General features: G+C 43.6%; 1 protein-coding gene across 11 annotated transcripts in view; it reads right to left on the minus strand.

The window, feature by feature from the left end:
• Positions 1-23,078, minus strand: part of ST3GAL3 (ST3 beta-galactoside alpha-2,3-sialyltransferase 3) — a 382,649-nt gene that overhangs the window by 192,286 nt on the left and 167,285 nt on the right. For 9 of the 11 annotated variants that reach the window (XM_054038595.1, XM_054038593.1, XM_054038592.1 and 6 more), the window contains one exon: positions 7,578-7,670. The exons of the other annotated variants lie outside the window; for them this stretch is intronic. In XM_054038595.1, the coding sequence (XP_053894570.1) occupies positions 7,578-7,670 (93 nt within the window). The remainder of the gene's footprint in view (positions 1-7,577; positions 7,671-23,078) is intronic. 11 annotated transcript variants of the gene reach the window in all.

Here is a 23,078-nt window from a genome sequence, read left to right on the forward strand (position 1 = left end):
CACGGCTCTACTCTGTGCTATTGTCCTCTTCTTCTGTGAGAGCTAAAATGTGTTTTGAAACTTATTTAAAAAGAGAGAGCTCAGCAGGGAAATATAAACTCAGCAGTGCTCAAATGGGGGTTGTTTTTCTCAGCATGGAGAATGAGGTGTAGTTTTAAAGATGAAAGCACTTGGACTGGAATGAGTTAATACTGAGAGAATGACAATCTAGGATTCTCTAGAAAGCTGGCAACAAAATAATTAACCAAACTACTGTAGCCTTTCTGCTCCCAGCCATCAACAAAATAAGGAAGTCTATGATTCATGTCAATGACTTGGGTTACTAAGAGAGACTCTTACCACTACAGCTGTGGTCATACACATCTTTTCCATTGCCTTGTATGTCCATTCATTGCTGTGGTCTCATTATGACCTACAGTTCCACCATGCTATTGAATTTCCCCTCTTCTCTCTACCCTGGCTTTGAAATTCTCATCCTTGGTCAAAATCCACTTCACTCTCTAGGTCAAAGGGAATCTCAAGAGATAACCTCTTTTGGGAGGGGGACATTCAGCATGTAAGGCTGTCATTCATTGAGTCAAATACCTTTAAGCACCCTTTCCCCATATTATCTCTTCTCAGCAGCAAATTCAGGCTCATTCATGGGCTATGAACACGCCTTCCCTAATCCACCACAAATCTTATTTTTAGTCTCAGCCATCATCACACGAGTCTGTGGTTGGAAAGCTGTAGGCAGCTGAACTCTGTTTAACAAGCATATGAACAGCAGATTTGTGGTTTGCAGGCAGGAGTTTCCTTTCTATTCTGATCAAGAATAGGGTATACAGAAAGAAAGGGGAGACAGTCATGTGCAGACACACACAAAACAGACCAAGCATATAGAGCACTCTGGTGTAAACACAAATGCAGCAAGTTAGCGTTCCCCATTAAAAGGTCAAAACATTAGCTGAGTACTGAAATCTTGAAGCTGACCGAAGTCCCAGTAAAAATAGCATTTTTCACTGAACCAGAACCCAGAGATGCCATTGAGGAACTGGTTTTCACTGAGGGTGCTTTTACTTCCAATTTTCTCCACACCATTCCTCAGGCAGCAGTCCTGCACCTGACCCAAAAAAGGCTACTTTGGTTAACAGAAAACATGCTGGTTAAGACGGGACATGAGAAAGCAGCAATCAAAAATAAATATGAAACAAATAAAAAAAGGGAAGCTAATTGCAATGTATGTAAATAGAAATTAAGGTGTGCATGCTAATGATAAGGAAAGCTGAAGTTCCTAATGAAAAAATCCGTCGCCAATAAGATTAGGCACAATAAGGAAGATTTAAAAACAATATATCAGGAACAAAAGGAATCCTAGCAGCGCTAATGGTCTGTTACTAGATGAAATTGTTGATGATAACGCAGCTAAGGCAGGAGTATTGAATAACTATTGGCTCGGTTGTTGGAAGAAAACTGGATGATATATTTGTCTAATGATGATTAAATACTTTCTACTTCAACAGTAAATAAGGAAGATATTAAACAGAATCTATTCAAGTTAAACCTTTTAAAATCAGCAGGTCTGGATAACTTGCCCTGAAGAGTTTAGGCCGAGGAGCTCTCTGGACTGTTCATGTTAATTTGTAATAAATCTTGGGAAACTGGGGACGTTCCCAGGGGCAGGAGGAAAGCCAATGTTGTGTCACTATTTTAAAAAGATTACATGGGATAAACTGGTAAGTATAAATCTGTTAGTTTGACATCAATCCTGGGCAAAACAATGGAATGGCTGATATGAGACTAGCTCAGTAAAGAACTAAAGGACAGTACTATAACTAATTAGCTTTATGGAAAATAGGACTTGTCAAAAGAACTTAATATTCTCTGATGAGATTAAAAATTTGGTTGATAAAGGTAAGTGAGTTCACATAATAAACTTGGACTTCTGTCAGGCATCTGACTTGGTATTGTACAACGTTTTGATTAAACATTAGCACTACACAAGATCAATATGACACATATCATAGATTAAAAACTAGCTAACTAAAAAAATCTCAAAAAGTACATACTAATGAGGAATCAGAAATTAGTGAGGATGCTCTGTATGGATTCCTGCTAGGACTGATTCCCAACACATTATTATTCAATATTTTTAATAACGAGCTGGAAGAAAATAAAAGGTCACTGTTGATAAAGTTCACAGATGACACAAAGATTGATGGAGAAGAAAATGAGAATGAGGATAGATCACTTATACAGAGCCATCTAGATCTCTTAGTAAGCTAGGACCAATTGAATATGCATTTTAATGCAGCCAAATACAAGTCATATATCTAGGAACAAGAACATAGGCCGTATATGCAGATTGGAAAATTGTATCCTGAAAGCAGTGACTCTGAGTAAAACTTAGGAGTTATGGTAGATAATCAACTGAACATGAACTTTCAGAACAATATTACATCTAAAAGAGCTAACGTGATTCTTGAATGCATCATCAGGTGACTACACCTCTACCTCGATATAATGCTGTCCTCGGGAGCCAAAAAAATCTTACCGCATTATAGGTGAAACCACATTATATTGAACTGGCTTTGATCCACCAGAGTGCGCAGCCCCTCCCCCCCCCCCAGAGCACTGCTTTACCGCGTTATATCCGAATTTGTGTTATATCGGGTCACATTGTATCGGGGTAGAGGTGAATCTAGTTGGGAGTAGGGAGATGTCATTACTTCTGTGTATTGCAGGGGTGAACCACCTAATGGAATACTGTGGTGTTTCCACACTGTAAAAAGAATGTTGAAACATTGGAAAGATTTGACAAAAGGGCTACATGAATGATCCGAGATCTGGTAAACAGGCCTTATAATGACAGCCAGACACACAGAGTGCTACTGAAGAGAAGGTTAAAGATGACTTGATCATGGTCTATAAGTACTCATTCAGGGAGAAGATATCGAATACTTAGGGCTTTGTAAGCTATCAGGAAAAGACACAAGATCCCATGGTAGGGAGCTGAAGCTAGAAAAATTGAAACTGGAAATAAGATGCACATTTTGGACAGTGAGGGTGATTGGAATAGTTTAACAAGAGATGTAATAGATGCTCCATCAGTTGAAATCTTTAAATCAAGATAACTAGGATATGACAGATATCAGAATCACTGGGTGAAGTTCTCTGGCCTGTACTATGCAGGAGGTCAGATTAGGTGATCATAATGGTCTCTTTGGGCCTTAAACTTTATGGCTATATTAAATCGTCTTGCCCTGCCCCTATGACGAGTCATTTTCAGCCTCACAATCCAGCATTCCCCTCTCACGGTTAGCTATTTCAAAGCTCTGCAGCTCAACCCTTCTCAGAGGTTAGGGGTATCCTTTTGATATGCAAATACTGTGGTGATCATTCTCTACGTCTACTCTCAAGCAAGCAAAATAGATTTTTAGCAGCCACATTCCTGAGAGAGAGGCTGTTCGTCTCCCTTCACAGCAAATCGGGAGGTCTGCTTTTTGTTTTGTTGCTTTTTCTAAAGGTGGCATACGCACCAGTCAGTTTCAGACCTCTCCCCCTAGACAGGGAAGGCAGTAGGGTGACCAGACAGCAAGTGTGAAAAATCGGGAAGGGGGAGGGGGGTAATGGGCTTCTATACAAGAAAAAGCCTCAAATATCGGGACTGTCGCTATAAAATCGGGACATCTGGTCACCCTAGAAGGCAGAGACAAAGGGCTTTTAGTTTCCAAGACTTTAAAGTATGGCTTTATTCAACTTCAACATTTTCAATATGTGGAATCAGTTAATATAAAACAAAGCCCATTACTTCAGTAAAACAAGAGGTAACTATTTTATTCGGCTTTTAACATCCTCCCCTCCTTATTTAGTTACTCCTCTTTCTACAACAGATGTATTTTTTACTCTCATACTAAGAATCTGCTATAATGCCACTGAAATCATTGCTAAAATTATATACACTCTCTTGCATGTAGATTTTCCATGGCAGATAGTCCAAGTAACAGACAGCAGAGACTGGAGATTAAGAATGAAAGGAGCTTCAATGAAAATACTGTAATCTTGCAGCAATAGTCTCATTCTGGTGTGACCCACTGCCAGGCTGGGAAAATGAGAGCTGGTTCCCCACTGCCAGAAAGACCAGCAACACTGGGCCTGCACGAAGCCACCCGAGTTCTGACAGCATCAAGCAGCTCAGGGCCTAAATCATGCCTAAGCTTCAGCAGGCTTCACAAACTCCGTGTTTCCCCGCATCTTGCCCTCAGGACCTGTTCTGGTCGAGGTGCCCAGAGAATGCCTAAGAACATGGCTATCAGATCAGGTTCTGCACAAAATATGGTGTGAGCAGTGGCATCCACAAGCCCAGTGGCACTAACTCAGGATGCAGGAGACCTGGGTTCAAATCCCTTCTCCGCCTGATTCAGAGAGGGACTTGGACCCAGCTCTCCCACATCCCAGGTGAGTGCCCTAACCAATGGGCTACAGGAGGTGTTTTGGAGCAGGGCTCTCTCAATCCCTCCTGTTGAAGATATCCCCTTTGTCTGAAATATACCGTCATTGGGCCAGAGTGAGTGAGTACAACCCTACAGCTCAGCACTCACCTGGGCCAGAGAACTGAGCATAAGGGAGGCACCAGCACTTCCTCATGCGCGTGAGAAAGGGCTGATCTGGGTTAGGCATCTAACTCCAGGAGAGGGTTCACAGCACCTCCCTCCAGCCTAACTCCATTTGGGGGGCATCCCCGCCCCCCAACATTTCCTACTGGCTAGCTAAGGCGGCTCCCCGCTCAGCATGCCGCTCCGCTCCCCCCCCCTTTTTTTTTTAAAGTCACCTCACTCTCCCCAGGCATTGTATAGGGAGACTGGGTGCCTAACTCAGGGTTGTGAATTCCTCTAGGCAGCAAGGCACCTAAAAGTTAAGTATTGCAATGCTAAGCACTGGAGTGCCTAACTCCCCTTGTATATCTAGCCCATGGTGTTTTTCTCAAAAGGCCCAGCTTCAGGAATTTTGTGATTACATGGAAAGAGGAAGTTACTTTCCTTGTGGTAAATGGAAGCTCTTTGAGATGTGTGGTCCCTATCTGTACCACAAGTTAAGTAATTTCCTCTGCTTCTTTGAGTGCTGGTCCCTATGTGTATTCCACTGTGGGTAACTGACCAGCAGGAGGAGGATGCAAGGATGCAGAGCCGTTCGGAGAACTGCTGTCGCAAAGGATGCGGTGCAGTCCTGCACTAGTGCATACGGTCTCTCAAACGTGGGGCTGGAACTCCATGTAGCTGCTCTGCAGATGTTGAGTAAGACTTTGGGATTGGGATGCTTGATCCTGCCCTTCTCCTGGGTCAAGAGATTGGGAAAGGACTGGATGCTGAATGGAGGCTGAGATGACATTCACAGGAGATTTGAGAACCAAAACTGTCTGCGCGACAACTGGGGGTGATGAGGACGGTGCCCTGTCCCGACGAGTTTTCCGAAACACCTGAGGTAGGAGTGGTAAGGGAAGAAAGGCATAGCTCAGGTGGTCTGCCTGGGGAGAACGAGAGCATCGACCTAACAGCATAGTCCTAGAGCTCCTCTGCACCAATATATGTTGCTGTTCTTGTTCATTCAAAGGGCAAAAAGATCCCGAGTGGGGGAGCACATTGAACGAGGAAGCTATCTACTAATGAGTCATGCGATGCATGGCAAAATGCCTGCTGAGGGTGTCCACCAACACATTCGATAAGCTGCTGACAGGCTGATTCAATACCTGATACACCATTCCACAGGGCGACTGCTTCTACACATAGGGGACTGATTTCGTCCCTCCCTGTTTGTTGGTGAAAAAGAGGGTTGTCTTGTCGTCTGACATTATGTGGACATGTTGGGACAGATGAATTGTAAACAAACCTTGCAAGCTTCTTGGATTAGTCAGGGTGCCAGAAGGTTGATGTGCATCCCGGTCTTTAAGGATCTCCAAGCGCTCTGTGCCATATGGCTGTCCATGTGGGCCCACCAGTAAGACAGAAGCGTCTGTAACCATCACCTTGCCTGTCAAGAACAATAGGAAGGGGACGCCTACATGTACCTGACAGAAATACTTCCACCACTTCAGGGTAGACGTGACTCTGGAAGAAATTCTTGTTATGGTATTATACTGTGTTTGGTCTGGAGCGCCGTCTGAAGGCAATCTAAGTGGAGTCAGGTGACTAGGGTAATGTAAGTACATGAAGCCATGTGCCCCAGGAGGGAAAAACAAGATCTGACTGGAGCTTGAGAGTTGTACATAACCTGATCTATTAGGTTGCTTATGGTTGTTGATGTCCCTTGATAGGTAAATTCTCACCATGACTGGATCTACAGTGGCCCCTATGAAGTCTATAGTCCACAGTGGAGCAAAGACAGACTTTTCCAATTCACACTGACTCCTAGAGAGGAAAGCAGCTGAAGCACTGATGAGGTTGACTTACAGGCTTCCTGACGTGTCTTGGCAATGAGAAGCCAATCGTCAAGATGGGGAAACTGAAGAAGACATTCTGTCTGAAATGAGCTGCTGTTACCAGAAAGACCTTGGTCAAGACACTGGGGGCAGTGGCAAGGCCGAATGGGAATACCCTGTATTAAAACTATTCAGAGTTCTCCATGAATCTGAGACAATGCTATCACATTGAGAGCTGTGAGCCATATGCCATTTTCCAGCGATGGGATTATTTAGGCCAGAGTGACCATGCGAAATCTCATTTTACAAATAAAGCTGCACTTGTCGTTTCAATGGAGTTGCACCTGCTTACACCAGCAGTGAATTTGGCACTGAGCCTACACTCTTTGTTGATCTACTACTTGCATCAATGAAGATACCGTACTGTAGAGTCATGGGTGAAATCCTGGCCCGACTGAAGTCAATGGCAAAACCCCATTGATTTCCATAAAGCCAGGATTTTACAAGGGGCTTTATGTTCCAGTTTCCAGTGGAACTAGAATAGCAAAATAAAGCAGCAACCATCTACAAGACAAGCTACCTACGAGTAGCATACTGAGGTTCCCCTGAGACCTCTTCCACTTGGTTCCCCACAAACTCAGTTCAATTCCAGTCTCGTCACTCAAGGCTCCTTTACTAGCATACAATCAAACTACGCTTGAGTCGATCAGGCTCCAGCATAGGGGGTGGGTACAGCGTATACCACACATCCAAAGCTGCACAGCAAACCTCTTCCTTTATATACATTTATACATTACATTGTATTTACTATACATTGCATCACATGTTCTGGCATTGGCTTGGTCGCTTTGTAGGAACCAACCCATGTACAACACATGTTGTCCATGCACGACTTGCTCTTTACTTCATCTTACATTCCAGGTTTATTGGATTCATTATTATCTTGTCAACAGTAAATGGTTCCCTGGGTATCCCCCCTTATCTTAGCCAGTACAGATATTCTGTTCCCAGCCTGCTGATCATTTCTGGGGAGACAGGATTAGGGAGGTAAATGGGGAGGCCTCACTCACAGCCAATTACTCATGTCAAGCCAGGCCTACAGAGAATCCTGCATGCAGAGGGGGAAGACAGTTTGGGAAGAGCAGGGCTGTCAATTACAAACACTGGGGAACTGATCACTTACTTTGGGAAGATGGAAGTCATGAGCGCTGATGCATACCCAGGTTTGCAAACTCCCTCAGAGAAATTTGCATACTTTGATGCTAGTTCTGGAGGCCTGTGGAAAAAAGGATGAGAGTCAAGACTTTCCAGGGTATGTAAATGCTGAGTGTGTCACCCTGATCCTTTTATTATTTAAATCTTTTCCTTAACAGTGCTTCTCCAAAACAGCTATAAAGAATCTTAACAGAAACAAAAGGTTTTTTGTTTGTTTTTTACACTACTATGGGAGAATATCAAACCACCGTGGGGTCAGAAATATCTGAAACACCACTAAATCACTACTTCTATTGCGGGACTTCAAACTCTTAGGAAAGTGACGCTCCAGGAAGGAATTAAAGCTATCCAGATACTATTTTAGATGGCTGCCTCTCCAAAAGGAAGTGAAGACTAAAAGGTAACAGAGAACCACTTGTTCAGGCTATTTTTCTACTACACCTCTACCTCGATAGAACGCTGTCCTCGGGAGCCAAAAAATCTTACCGCGTTATAGGTGAAACCGCGTTATATTGAACTCGCTTTGATCCGCCAGAGCGCGCAGCCCTGCTTTACCGCGTGATCAGAATTTGGGTTCTATCGGGAGGCGTTATATCGGGGCAGAGGTGTACTTGCTAGAAGTAAGATGTCAGTGGAAATATTACTTACCGGACAAGTTTCAAACATTTTAATCCAATTACAAAGCAGATTTCTACTAGCCTACAGCCATCAGCCACTGTTTAGACTTGAAAGGGGATGGAACCTTTGGGCAGCCAAACAGACAGAGCTGCCCTTGTTCTATTGGGAAGTGGCCTAATAGCACAGCCGGTCAAGGGCCGAGCAGTGACTCCAGATACAGAAGCCTAAAGAAAAGAGCAGTAACTGACACACAGTCTAAGTGGTTAAAGCTTGGCACTTGGAGAGAGGAGATTTGAGTCTAGTACACAACTTTACCACAGACTTACTGTGTGACCTTGAGCAAACCTCTCTGTGCCTCTGCTCCCCATCCGCAAAATGGAGATACTACTACTCATCCATATTACAGATATATTGCAAGGCATAAATCAGTAATGGAGATACCTAGATGCAAGCCACTACACAAAAATTATTATTCCAAACAAAAAACTGATGAGAAATGGTCCTACAGCACTAGAGATATACTGCACCATTGATAGCAACTATTCAACAATGACATTTCGATAAGGTTCTAAAATAGTAGCGAGAGAAGGCGAGTAGTGTGGATCCATGCAGACAGTCCTCTCAAAGAATCTCAGTTACCACCAGAACTGTTCTTTCTTCTCCAAGCACTGCCTACATGGATCCTGCCTCTAGTTATTTTGTCCTCCCACACCAGTTGGCATTGGGATCTGATGTATTCATTTAGATTGAATATGCAGATCCAAAGAGTTAAAGGTGTTAACACGACCAGTCACTATCAACACTGAACAGTTTTAAACAAAGTTAAAACCCCCAATCGACAAATTTTAAACACACCAATTTTGGTTCATTGATTTCCATTCCTCTACTCCTCTTGTTTACCAATCATCTTAACACAGTCCTTGAGTGGAATCAGTACAGCCCTTTCTGTTTGGACTAATTCAGTCTGTCTCTTTTTTGTGTCTTTTCTCATCAATGTTTGTTGTGATCACTTATTGTGGCACTTTATGAACTTTCTCTCACTTTTTACAGTTGAACAATTAGTGGAAATTTGTAGGCCCATTTATCACAACATAACCTCTCTCATGGCAAGGGAACACCCATATATGCTACAAAAGCTGCATTTTAAGGAACAGCTTTCTTCTGTTGATTTAATAATAAGAGCTATTTACATCTAAGCAATGTAGTTTATACACATTTGGGAATAGATGGGAGTTGGAGAAAAGGAAAAGTTATTCCTACTTGGGAATTTCCTTTCTTAGAACCTTCATAGGCTCGTGGTTAAGGCACAGGCTGAAGATTCTGAAGATATGGGGACAATTCTCAGATCTGCCAGATCTTAATTCTCATTACTTTATCCATCTGTTCCTCATCTATAAAGTGAAAGTAATAATACTTCCTTTCGCAGTCTTGTCTATTTATGTTGTAAACTCTTCAGAGTAAGGACTATCCTTGCTATGTCTGTGTGCAGGGCACAGCCCAATAGGATCCCTCTCCTGCTTGGTGCTACTATCATACAAAGGAAAACAGTAAAGGTGGGATTTTAAAAAGTGCCTACGGAGTTAGCAGCACAAGTCCCACTGTGACTTTCAATGGGGTTTGTGTTCTTCACTTCCTTAGGTGATTTTGAAAAATCTCACCCTAACTAAATAATTGAGTCACCAAGACTGCTGGCTCCTGTCAAACAGAGAGCAGTACTACTAATAAATAATGATGATTATGTGGACTTGGACCGTGCCGTCCAATCAAGGAACTCAAAGTAGTTTACAAACATCAGATAACTCAGGCACTACTGTGAGAGAGGTAAATATTTTACATACACAGAAAGAGGCTCTTTTTAACTCAGAAGACCCCAGAACCACTAAAATGCAGTCGGGAGCTGGAGCATGATATGTCAGTCAGCCAGACCACAGCACAATGTAAAGTGTGTAAGGATGTGTGTATGTATAGGAAAGAGGGTAAAATTTTAGATACACCAGGCAAACTCTAACTCTGCAGTGACACTGGATCTTTACTGTTTGAACAGTGAAGTACTGACTGGATAGAAAGCCCCTCAATTTGTTAAGCTTTTCTCCAACAGACCCTGGCATCATAAACTGCATAATGGAGAATTCACTTATGTCAGTAGAAAAAGCGGAGTCATCCCTGCCAGGATTTGAACCTGGCATTCCAGGGAGTCCAGGTATTCCAAACCTATGGCTGAGACTGCTAATCTGCTGTTTCCGGTTTACTGTAATACTATATTAATCTGCTATTTACACCATGGTCTGTTGGTGGTGGTAGAGACTTTCAATGAGTTCAATTATAATGAGTGGTTCTCCCCTGGCCAGGGTGTGAGACAAGGTGTATTTTGTCCCCAAGCCTCTTTAACATATGTGCAGAATTTATGGATGTGAATCATGGGAAGTTAATGCTTCTGACAAGAAGAAAACTGAAGCTTTTGAAATGTGGTGCTAGCAAAGATTCTAAGGTATCTCCCGGATAAAAAAACAAAAAATGCCTACATTATAAATATTATTGGAGAGAAAACTGATGTCAGAAATCAACAGATGGAAACTTACGTACTTTGGTCACACTAGGAGTAGATATGGAAATAACTTGAAGAAAGTTACTATGGAAGGAATGGTGGAGGGTCATGACAGTAGGGGTCAACCAGTGAAAAGATGGATGGATGGTGTGCACTGGGTCTCTGGAAAGTTAGTAATGGATTGAGAAGACTTCTCACAATTCTGTCATGTAATAGTAGTAGGCATCCTTCAGTCTCGAGAGACCATGGGTATGCACTCCTGAGAGGTAAAGAATTTACTCAGTTGGCTTTTTGGCAGCTGCAAACATGGCTGAAGAGACCCACTTGAGAGAAACAATCTCTGCCGCATCTGTCACATTTAAAGGTGACGTTTCAACCTTTGGGCTCTGCCTTCTGCAAGCTCTTTTCTCCTCTGCTAAACTGGACGGCTTCCTCTCAGAACTCCAAACACCTTTGTTAAGCTCTTGTTTCCAAAGGCTGTGGTCTTGAGCGTGATCTTCCCATTTGTCCACCTCCATGTCCATTTCTTTAAGGCCTCACTTGCACACATCCTTGAAACACAATTTTGGGCATCCTTTGGGTCTTTTACGAGATGCCAGTTCGCCGTAGAGGATGTCCTTTGGTATGTACCCATCATTCATTCAGCACCCATGCCCAAGCCAGCAGAGGTGTCTCTGTTTGAGGAGTGTTTGTATGCTGGCCCTCTTGACCACCTCAGTGTTGGTGACTCTGTCCCTACAGGAGAGTCCAAAGATCTGATGAAGGCAACGCATATGAAAACTGTTGAGCCTCTTTTCCTGATGAGCGTATAAGGTCCCTGTCTCACTCCCATACAAAAGTGTGCTGATCACATACGCTCCATACACACAGATCGTTGTGTGTTCTGTCCGTTTGTTGCTTTGCCATACCCTCTTGTCTAGACATTGTTGAGGTGGCTTTTCCAATGCGGATGTTGAGTTTGGTTTCAAGTGAAAGGTTGACTGCAATAGTGGACCCCCAGTATGTTAACTCGTTCAGTATTTCACATTCACAGTTGTTGATCTTGATGGAGGGTGCTTCCTCAACTCCTTGGCACATTATGTTCGTCTTTTTTAGGCTTATAGTAAGCCCGAAGTATTGGCAGGCTTTGGAAAACTGTCCATTAGGCTTTGAAGATGAGCTTCTGTGTGGGGTGTCATCAGCAAAGAGGAGGTGTTGGATAAGGGCCTCCTGAGTTTTGTGAGTCTTGCAAGTTTGAACAGCTTTCCATCAGATCTTGCATGCAAGTAGCGTCCCTCCGTTCAGTAACCAAAAGCTTGTTTCAGTAGCAGAGAAGAGAAGATCCCAAACAGAGTTGGGGCAAGTACACGGCCTTGCTTAACTCTGCTACGAATCTGGAAAGCCTCAGACACTGAGCTGTCATATTGGACACTGTGCCGTACATCTTTTCATGGAAGGATCGAATCATGCTTAAGAGCTTGGGGGGACATCCAATCTTTTCTAGAAGCATGAATAGTCCACTTCTACTGACAAAGTCAAAAGCCTTTGTGAGATCGATGAAGGCTATGTAGAGGGGCTTCTTTTGTTCTCTGCATTTCTCTTGTAGTTATCTCAGTGAGAAGATCATGTCAATAGTAGACCTTTCTGCTCGGAAAGCCGCAGTGTGATTCAGGATAGATTCTGTCTGCAAGGCTCTGAAGTCTGTTCAGGGCAACTCGGGCAAAGGCTTTTCCCATAATGCTAAGAAGGGAAATGCCACGATAGTTCTTACAGTCGCTCTTGTCACCCTTGTTTTTATAGAGAGAGTGATGACATTGGCATCTCTCATTTCTTGTGATACTTCACCTTCTTTCCAGCACAGACAGAGCAATCATGAAGATGTTGCAGTAGAATAGGTTTTCCGCATTTATGACGTAGGATGGTATGCAGTCTTTTCCAGGGGCTTTTCCATTGAGGAGGCCATCTATGGCAAAGCTAAGCTCCTCGACAGTTGGTTCATCGTGGAGTTGGTTCATAAAAGGTAGGCTTTCGGTGGCGCTGATGGCTGCGTCCGTAACAATATTTTCACAAGAGTAAAGCTCAGAGTAGTGTTCTACCCAGCGATCCATCTGCTTGGTGCGGTCGTTGATTGTTTCCCCGGTTGTTGATTTCAATGGGGCTGTCTTTTTTGAAGTTGGACCCACGGCTTTCTTGATCTCGTCATACATGTTTCTGATGTTGCCTCCATCAGCTGCTACTTGGATGCTTACACATAAGTGCAGCCAATAGTCATTGGCGCAGCGTCGAGCTGTTTGTTGTACCTTGGTTCTTGCCACTCTCAGTGCTTGTAAGGCTTTTTCATCTAGGTCTTTCTTGTAGTTGGTTTGGGCTATGTATTTGGCCTCTATGACTGGTGTCAACACACTGGAATATACCATCAAACCAGTCGTTGGTCTTGTTTCCTTCTTCCCAAAGGCTGACAGAGCTGCATCGTAGATTGTGTTCTTCAGTTGCTCCCACTTCAGCTGGGTGCTTGTGGCACAATCACTGGTGTCAAGGGCTTGTTGTAGAATGTTCTTGTACTCCTGTGACTTTTCTTGGTCCACTATGGCACTGATGTTAATACGAGGACATCTTTTTACTTTAGATCTGTGTATTTTCTTTGGTTTAAGTCTGACCTTGCTGCATACCAGAGAGTGATCTGTGTCGCAATCAGCACTTTGATAATTGCAGGTAATGAGGAGGATGTTACGGTTGGTACGCCTTGTGATGATAAGATCCACTTGGTGCCAGTGGCCAGATCTGGGATGTTTCCAAGACACTTTGTGTTGCGGCTTTGTCTGGAAGAATGAGTTTTTTACACAGAGATTGTAATAGGAACAAAATTCTAGCAGTCTCTGACCATTTCCATTAATCTTACCAGTTCCGTGTTGACCAAGACAGCTGGTCCATGCTTCATGATCAACTCCCAACCTTGCATTAAAGTCCCCTAGCAGGAAAACATATTTGTGTTCCAGAATCTTGCTGATGGTGGTGTTCAACTGGTCGCAGAACTGGTCCTTGATGTCAGAAGATGAAGAGAGTGTTGGGGCATAAACACTCACAAGGTTGACTGGGCTCTCAGATGTGAACAAGCATAGTGCCAAAATTCTTTCTGATCCATCTGTAGGTGGCTCAACCATCCCCAGAAGGGAGCTCTTGATGGCAAATACCACTCCGCGCTCTCGCGTTTCTTCTACACTCATCCCCTGCCAGAAAAATGTGTAGTCTTTTTCTCTGAGAGATCTGCTTGATACTAGCTGTGTTTCTTGGAGGGATGCGATATCCATATTGAGTTGTTTCAGCTCATCACTGACCACGACAGTTTCACATGCACTGTTGATCTGTTCAAGGTGCTCAGATAATACAGTTGTCATGGTGTGAACGTTCCCGCTCTCTATCTTTAAGGATGTTTTCTTTCTTTTACTTGATTTGCCAGGTGCATTGGTTACAGTCCACTTGTCAAATTATAAAACTCTAAGCTTCAAGCACCCATTGCAACAGGCAGACTGCGGCAGCTATTGTCTGGGGGCTGTCCAGTTTTATGGAGGGCGATGGATGCCCAATGAGATATGATGATCTCTCCCACTGTTGGAGACAGCCGCTGGTGCTCAACTCTACAGCAATTGTGTAAGAGCTTAGAATTCTGTCATGAAATCGGTGATATTCAGGCATGAATAAATGAATTGACCTTTTTTATGCTCCCCTCAATTATACAGGAATTGTATGACTTGCCCAGTTTCAAACACTGAATCAATGACAAGCAGGAATTTATCCTAGAGTCTTTATTAAAATCCCTGCACTAACTACTGAGTAACACTGTCTCCTGAACTAGTACTACCTACTTCCTCCTTGTCTCACACATAGGCACTATACTACCTGCCTCTGGACCACTACCAAACACTGTCAGCAAAGTTGACATGAAATTGAAAGCAACTGGAATATATCTGAAGCCACCATGGCAGAGAGTCATTACTGGCATACAGTTTGAGTAGCGAACGACTGACATAACTATTTAAACCACAGTGATCAACTTGAAAATGATCCCAGAATTCCCACAAAAATTCCCTTCCCACAAAACATGCAGATTTCCCCCCATGCTGCTTCTATACTGTTGCCTTCATTATCAAATTAAAATGCCATCATCCACACAATCCCTGTAAAAGAATAATAGGCTGAAGTGTTCAGTGCATTTGACTCATGTTCGGTGGCCAGTGGGTACAGCGTAGCGGATGTTTGAGCTGTCAATTAGGAAAACCACAAAAATATCCAGAACTGCTGATGCCTGAGGGGCAAAGCAGTTAACATTTCTCAGCAGTCATAAAACTCACGTTCCAGAGCGCCAGAGGCAGAACAGCACTCATGAGCCAACCGCAGCTGCTATCTCAAATCATTTAGCACTTGTTCATCTCCCCGACTCTACTCACATTGGGCTGGCCTTTTACAGAGCCCTTGAAATGGGAATTTTACATTTTAATCCCTTTTGGGGACATTTTTATTAGACCGCATTAAAATCAGTCACCACAGCTTTCAAATTTTAAGAAACTGTTACAAAGATGCTCATAGACAACATTAGAAATAATTATCAAGCACAAAACGTGGGCCATGTCAAAGAAACATCCAAAGATTGTATGACTGCTGTCCCTCAGTCCCCTTGAGACCTCCGCCCCATGAGTTATCCAAGTGAATACAATTTAACTATATAAACGTGTTCTAGGATTTTTCAACAAGATCCAAAATCCTGGCACAGAATTAAAGCCTTTGCTTAAATCAGTCCTTCCTCTATAATAAGAAGCTGTACAAGAGGGCAGGGAGTACACACGTAATTCATCCATTGAATTCACACACAGTTATCTGGTTTAAATCTGGGTGACATCAGTAACCAGACAGCTACATAACAAAAGCATGCACTGATTACTAGATGAGTAAGAGCATTAAAATGAACAAACAGGTACTTCCTCTGGGATGACCTTACACTTAGAGGTAACTTCTGAATCAGTTGCTTCTTTGGAGATCAAACATGGATTTCCTTTCTTCTGTCATTATTGTCCTTTGCTATGAAAGGAAGATATGGCCTCATTCACAGAGCACTTTATAAGATGGCCTTTATGAGGCAGCAGAAAACATGGTGCATGGTAGTATCCGAGCTTACTATTTTTTGCTGCTTGTTTTAAAATCTTGTCTATTATCTACACTTAGGAGAGGCTTCTGTTCACCATCTGTCAACAATGCAGCCTTTGCTTAGAAAATTGGATTAAAAATGCTCAAGATAACCATATCCAGATTCATATATTGCAAGGCCAAAGGGACCATTGTGATCATCTAGTCTGACCTCCGGTGTAACACCGGCCAGAGAACTGCCCTATAAGAATTCCAAGAGCAGATCTTTCAGAAAAACATCCAATCTTGATTTTAAAATGGTCACGGATGGAGAAGCCACCATGATCCTTGGTAAACTGGTTCCAAAGGTTAACTACTCTCACTGTCAAAAATTTAGGCCTTATATCCAGTCTGAATTTGTCTAGCTTCAACTTCCAGCCATTAGATTGTGTTCTACCTTTCGCTGCTAGAGTGCAGAGCCCATTATTAAATATGTGTTCCCCATATACATACTTATTAGGGCTGTCAAGTGATTAGAAACATTAATTGCGATTAATCGCACTGTTAATAATAGAATACCATTTATTTAAATATTTTTGATGTTTTCTACATTTTCAAATCTATTGATTTCAATTACAACACAGAATACAAAGTGTACAGTGCTCACTTTATATTTTTGATTACAAATATTTGTACTGTTTTTCAATTCACCTAATACAAGTACTGTAGTGCAATCTCTTTATCATGAAGTTGAACTTACAAATGTAGAATTATGTACAAAAAATAACTGCATTCAAAAATAAAACAATGTAAAACTTTACAGCCTACAAGTACACACAGTCCTATTTCTTCTTCAGCCAATCAAGTTTGTTTACATTTGCAGGAGATAATGCTGCCTGCTTCTTGTTCATAACGTCACCTGAAAGTGAGAACAGGCTTTTGCATGGCGCTGTTGCAGCCAGTGTCGCAAGATATTTATGTGCCAGATGCACTAAAGATTCATATACCCCTTTATGCTTCAGCCACCATTCCAGAGGACATGCGTCCATGCTGATGACAGGTTCTGCTCGATAACATTCCAAAGCAATGCGGACCAACACACGCTCATTTTCATAATCTGAGTCAGATGCCACCAGCAGAAGGTTGATTTTCTTTTTTGGTTGTTCAGGTTCTGTAGTTTCTGCATCGAAGTGTTCTTCTTTAAGACTTCTGAACGCATGCCCCACACCTCATCCTTCTCAGATTTTGGAAGGCACTTCAGATTCTTAAACCTTGGGTCAAGTGCTGTAGCTATCTTTAGAAATCTCACATTGGTACCTTCTTTGTGTTTTGTCAAATCTGCAGTGAAAGTGTTCTTAATATGAACCACATGTGCTGGGTCATCATCTGAGACTGCTATAACATGAAATATATGGCAGAATGCAGGTAAAACAGAGCCAGAGACATATGATTCTCTCCCAAGGAGTTCAGACACAAATTTAATTAACACATTGCTTTTTTAACGAGCGTCATCAGCATGGAAGCACATCCTCTGAAATGGTGGCCAGCATGAAGGGGCATACGAATGTTTAGCATATCTGGCACATAAATACCTGGCAATGCTGGCTACAAAAGTCCCATGCGGACTCCTGTTCTCACTTTCTGGTGACATTGTAAATAAGAAGCAGGCAGCATTATCTCCTGTAAATGTAACAAACTTGTTTGTCTAAGCAATTGGCTGAAGAAGAAATAGGACTGAGTGGACTTGTAGGCTCTAAAGTTTCACATTGTTTTGTTTTTGAGTGCAGTCAATTTTTCATCACAAATACAGACCTTCTCACCATAATTCATGCCTTTGTCATCTCTAAGTTACATGACTGCAATGCCATGTACATAGGACTGCACTCTACATCAGTTTCAACATTAGCAGCATAAAAAGCAAAATAAGGGAATTGTGTTTATAGGGACATTGAAAGTTGAGAAAGATGGCAGAAATAATTGACAAGAATTCTTCTGACAAAAAAAGGGAAAGGATGAAAAGGAGAGGTTACTCAACTTGTGCAGTAACTGGAGTTCTTCAAGATGCTTGTCCCTCAGGGGTGCTTCACTTCAGGTGAATTTATGCCCTGCACATTTAATCAGAAATTTTTGGTAGTGGTGCCCGTTTGTCCCACATATGCTCCTCACACATCCATGTGCCCCATGCCAAGGCTATCGGGGCTACATGGGTGAACTGTCCTGAGTTCCTTCTTCACCACAAAGTCCCATAAGAGCAACTCTGAAGCAGAAGGGAAGGAGGACAGGTAGTGTAGCACCCACAGGGGGACACACCTCAAAGAACTCCAGTTACTGCACAAGGGGGACACTGCTCAGGAGTCACCTGAAGTGGAACAGTGGAGGACTCTAGGTAAGAATCTTAGATGGGCCCGTAGCAACACTTTCTCTCTGAAAAACACCATAAATGGGGGGTCAGCCAATCAGTACTACCCATTAAAGCTCCCAATTCTCCTACCCTTAGGGGAGTACTGATTGCTACCAGAAAGGCTGTCTTCACAGATAAATCTAGTAATGAACACATAGTTAGTGATTCAAACAGATGTTCATAAGGCCATTAAGGACTAGGTTCAGGTCCCAGCTAGGGGTAGGATATCCGATTTGTGGGAAGACATTTGACAAATCTCAAAGGAATCTTGCCATAGTTGAGTGAGCAAAGAAAGAAAAATCTCCTATGGATGTGTGAAAGACTGGTATTGCTGCTAAATGTACCCTAACACAATTCATAGAAAGACCTGATATCTTCAATTCCAACAACTAATCCTAGGAAGAGGAGAGTGAGTTGGGAAAATCTGATGGACTGTTACACCAAAGATGGTATCGTTTCCATTTCTGGAGCTAACATATTTCTTGTAGATTTTTTTTTTTACTATTTAATAAACCTTGTAGTATATTTCAGCAACAAAACCTCTCTATCTCTGAGAACCATTGCTTGGAGCCTCACAATATGTAAGCTGGGCTGAAGTGTTTGACCTGCTTCTTGAGTCAGTACGTAAGGAATGATCAGAAGCTTCCATGAAGGACGAGAGGCAAGACTGATGAGATAGGGATGCCAGACTTGTCTTGGCCACATTGGTGCAATTAGTATGACTCTGGCCTAATCCTGTTGAGAATCTTCAAGAGAAATGATGTTGATGGATACGTGTAGAGATGTCCTTTTGTTCATGAGATGAGAAGTGTGACTCAGAGATAGGGGATCAAGACCTCCTATGGAGCAATATGTGATGCATTTTGCATTGGCTGCCCTGGCAAACAGATCAACCTACGGGAACCCCCAAGCTGGTAATATCATGTGAAGGACTCTGGATTACCGTTCGTAATTTAGAGAGAAATGTCTGCTGAGGTCATCTGCCATGGTGTTTTGAATACCTGGGAGGTAAGAAGCTGAGATGACCTCATGTTTGGTTATGCACCAGTTCCAGAGTTTTCTTGCTTCACTACAGAGAGATGGGACATGTGCTCCTCCCTGACAGTTGATATAATACATGCATGCCATCTTGCCTGTCATTATCTTTATTGACTTCTATTTGATAAGAGGTAGACAGTGTAGGCAAGCATTTTTGACTGCCCTCAATTCCAAAAGGTTTATGTGGAGAAGCTGCTATTGTGGCGATCATTTGCTCTGTACCTTGGGAAGTGTCAGATAATGCCCCCCAACCAAAAAGCAAAGCATCTGATGTTATCATCGTGGTAGGGGGAAGCTGAACAAATGGAAAATCTGCACAGTTGTTGGTTGGGTCCTTCCACTAGCGTAGAACCCATTGGGGAACAGACAGTAACCTGCCTGGATTGTGCTGGCTGGGTTTATAAACCTTTAAAAGCCGTCCCTGTAGACCCTGGAGATGTAAACTGGCACACTGCACTACAAAGACAATGTGGATATGTGTCCATCGGTTCAAGGCAATCTCTTACTGTAACTCAAGGACTGCCCTGAATCCTTGAGATGAGGTTCACTATGCTAGAAACCTGCTGGATGGTAGGTATGTTCTCCCTGTCAATGCACCCAGGGAAGTCCCTATGAAATCTAGATGCTGTAGTGGACTCAAAACAGACTTTTCAACATTGATTTGAAGGTCCAGACTGAAACAGAGAACATGTGATCTACAGACTCCAACATCTCCCAATAGGTTCTGCCCTTTATCAGCCAATTATCTATGTATGGGGAAACAATTACGCCCAAATGACCTAGGTGGGCAGCAACTACTGCCAAACTCTTTGAGAACATCCTGGGTGCCAAAGATAGCCCAAAAGGGAGCACCCTGTATTGGGTGTTTCCAACTCAACAGCAAACACTAAGACATCTCCTATGTGATGGGTGAATGGTGACATGAAAATGTGTCTTGTAGGTCAAGAGTCACGAACTAATCTCCTAATTCTAACGACGGAATTATTGCTGCCAGAGTCACCATCCTGAATTTTTGCTGTTTTACGTGTCTGTTTAGTGACTTGAAGTGTGAGGCAAACCCACAGGCAAACGAGGGCTGCTTGCTCAGCTGCCCCTCAAACCACCGGCGTGAATAATCAGGCATGCTGTAACAGCTCGTCTGCATTGACTTACCCTTCCCAGGGAGCCTGCAGTGACTCGGTCTTCAGGCATGCGGCAGCAGCCTACCCCTGAGCAGCGCTTAGGTCAGATGACCCCCCAGGCTTAGAGATTTCTTCTACCCCACCAGAGCTGCAAATCAGTCTGTGCAAAAGCACTACCTGGCCAGGTGCCTCACAGGAAACTCTCTCGACTCCCAGCCTGCTCTTGATCCGGTTCCTGCCACAACCTTGCCCAAGCCCTGTTCCAGTCTCCTCCAGCCTTGTCCTTACCCTACTCTGACCTCACTCCAGCCCTTTTATCAACTCCCTCCAGCCTTACCTCCTCCTCCTGACCCCCTTGGACGCTCAGATTCCGACCACCCACCTTCGCTCTTTGGCCTGCATGTGCTCTCTGACTACAGTATTGATTTGGGCCTGTCTAGGGCCTCTGATCTCAGTTCTGACCCCTGCTTGTCCCCAGAACCTGGTTCCAGTACTACCCTGAGCCCAGTCCCAACCCTATGCCTAGCTTCAACCTCCACTGCAACCACAAGGCCTGACTATCGGGAGGCAGCACCTGACGTGACGCCTAAAATTGGTCTCCACACTCCATTTTTTGGGTATAAGTATTTTTAGTAGAATCTCCTTCCTCTGTGTTGTACAGGAACTGGTTGTATTGCTCCTAAATTTAACAGTGAGGTCACTTCTTGTTCTAATAATTGATGGTGAGAAAGGTTCCTGAGGAGGGACAGGGATGGGTAGGAGTGAGAGCCTTGAAATGGATAGTGTAACCAGAAGGTATGGATTCCAAATCTCATTTGTCTGATGTTGTATGTTGCAGCCCATCCTGAAAATGGTAGAGGTGGCATCCAACTGGATGGTTGAGACTCTTGACCAGCCATCTTAACCATGACTTGGAGGAGATGGATGTCTGGGAGGATGTAGTTGTAGTTGATGGGAGGGTTTTTGTTTTGTTTTGTTTAAATACCGTGGTCTCTTGGCCAGGGGTTCAGAGGGTCTACGGTAGGTTGAATATGGAAGTGATCTTTGTGCTGTGTGAAATCTACTAAATCTCTTAATTACAGGAGTATAGATTCTGAGAGATCTCAGTCTCAAGTCCTTTAAAGATTGGTCTCAAGTCCTTTAAAGAGTAAAGGGGCATCCGTTGAGTATGCAAAGAGCTTGCAATCATCAAAGGGGAGGTCTTCCATGGTACTCTGAACCTCTCTCAGAAAGCCTGACATCTGCAGCCAAGATGCTCTTCTCATGAGCACTGCAGCAGATACAGACTGTGCTGCAATATCTGCCGTATCTAAAGAGGCCTGGTGTGATGTCTGTGCTACAAGCTGACCCTCTTGACTAGTGGCTTAGAACTGATCACAGTATTCCTCTGGCAGATGCTCAATAAAGGAATTAAATTTGTTATAATTTATGTAGTCATATTTGGCCAGGAGTGCCTGATGATTCACCATTCTGACCTGAAGTGTGGCTGTCGTGTACGATTTGAGGCCAAAAGGATCGAGCCTCTTATGGTCCTTGGTGTATAGGGTGGACTCCGAGATATGTTGCCTGCCTCTTTCATTAACGGCCTCTACTACTAGGGAGTTCAGAGCTGGGTAAGAGAATAGAAACTCCAATTCCCTGGCAGGAATGTAATACTTTTTATTCATTCTTTTGCAGGTAGGTGATGTCGTAGCTGGGATTTGCCCAACGGTCATAGCGGGCTGCATAAGAGCTTCGTTCACTGGAATGGCAATTCTCAGAGATGACGAGGTGTGTAAGATACCCAAGGAGCTTATGGTGGGACTTCTGAACCTCTTCTAAGGGAATCTGAAGCATATCAGCAATTTGCTTCATCAGGACCTGAATCTGTCTGAATTCATCTGCCAGATAAGGTGGTGGAGGCATGACAGCATTACCAGGTGAAGAGGAGGAAATATTTGTAAGAGATGTCACCTCCTTCTCTGCCCTTGCTTCTTGCTCCTCAAAGGTCTGTTCCTCTGGCGCGGGTGGTAGTTAAAGGGGGTTGAGGAGAATGGACCCTTCTCTGTTCTCTCTGGTGGTGTGAAGACCTCATAGCAAATGCCCGTGGATCCCAGCAAGGCCACTGAGGGAAGCCAAAAGGAAAAGGTGGAGACATCCATCTGTTTTTCACAGGAGAGTGTCATTTGAGGTCTATCCTCTTGTAAAACATCAGTGTAGGAGGGAGACCAATGTGTTCTAAAATAGACAGGCACTGAGAGCTGAGAATCGGAAGTCCTCTTCCACGTACTCCGGGATAGGGGGGAGTGGAGGAGGGAGAGGGAAGAGGGAGAAGCTGTTCAGCTTGAAAAGCAAATGAGGGTGAGCATGTGGCGGTTGGGACCGAGAGGATCTTGATGCCGACAAACCCCCAGCACTCCTTAATAGGGGAGACTCTGGCTCCAAAGTGTCAGGAATCAGGGCCTGCAGCAGAGCTAGTCTCCAGGCAGCCTCATCGGTAGAGCTGGCCCGCAGCCTGGGCCTGATTCGCCACACAACCCAACAGGCTGGCTCCTAAGCCAACAGCAACAGCCGCTCGCTGGCTTGTCAATGCTCATGCCCTATCTAGGTCTTGCTGCTCCTGCCTTGCACCCAGCCTGGTCTCTGTCCCGTCCCCGCCTTGAGCCCCCG

This window comes from Malaclemys terrapin, chromosome 8 (genome assembly GCF_027887155.1).
Source record: "Malaclemys terrapin pileata isolate rMalTer1 chromosome 8, rMalTer1.hap1, whole genome shotgun sequence".
NCBI classification, from domain to species: Eukaryota; Metazoa; Chordata; order Testudines; family Emydidae; genus Malaclemys; species Malaclemys terrapin.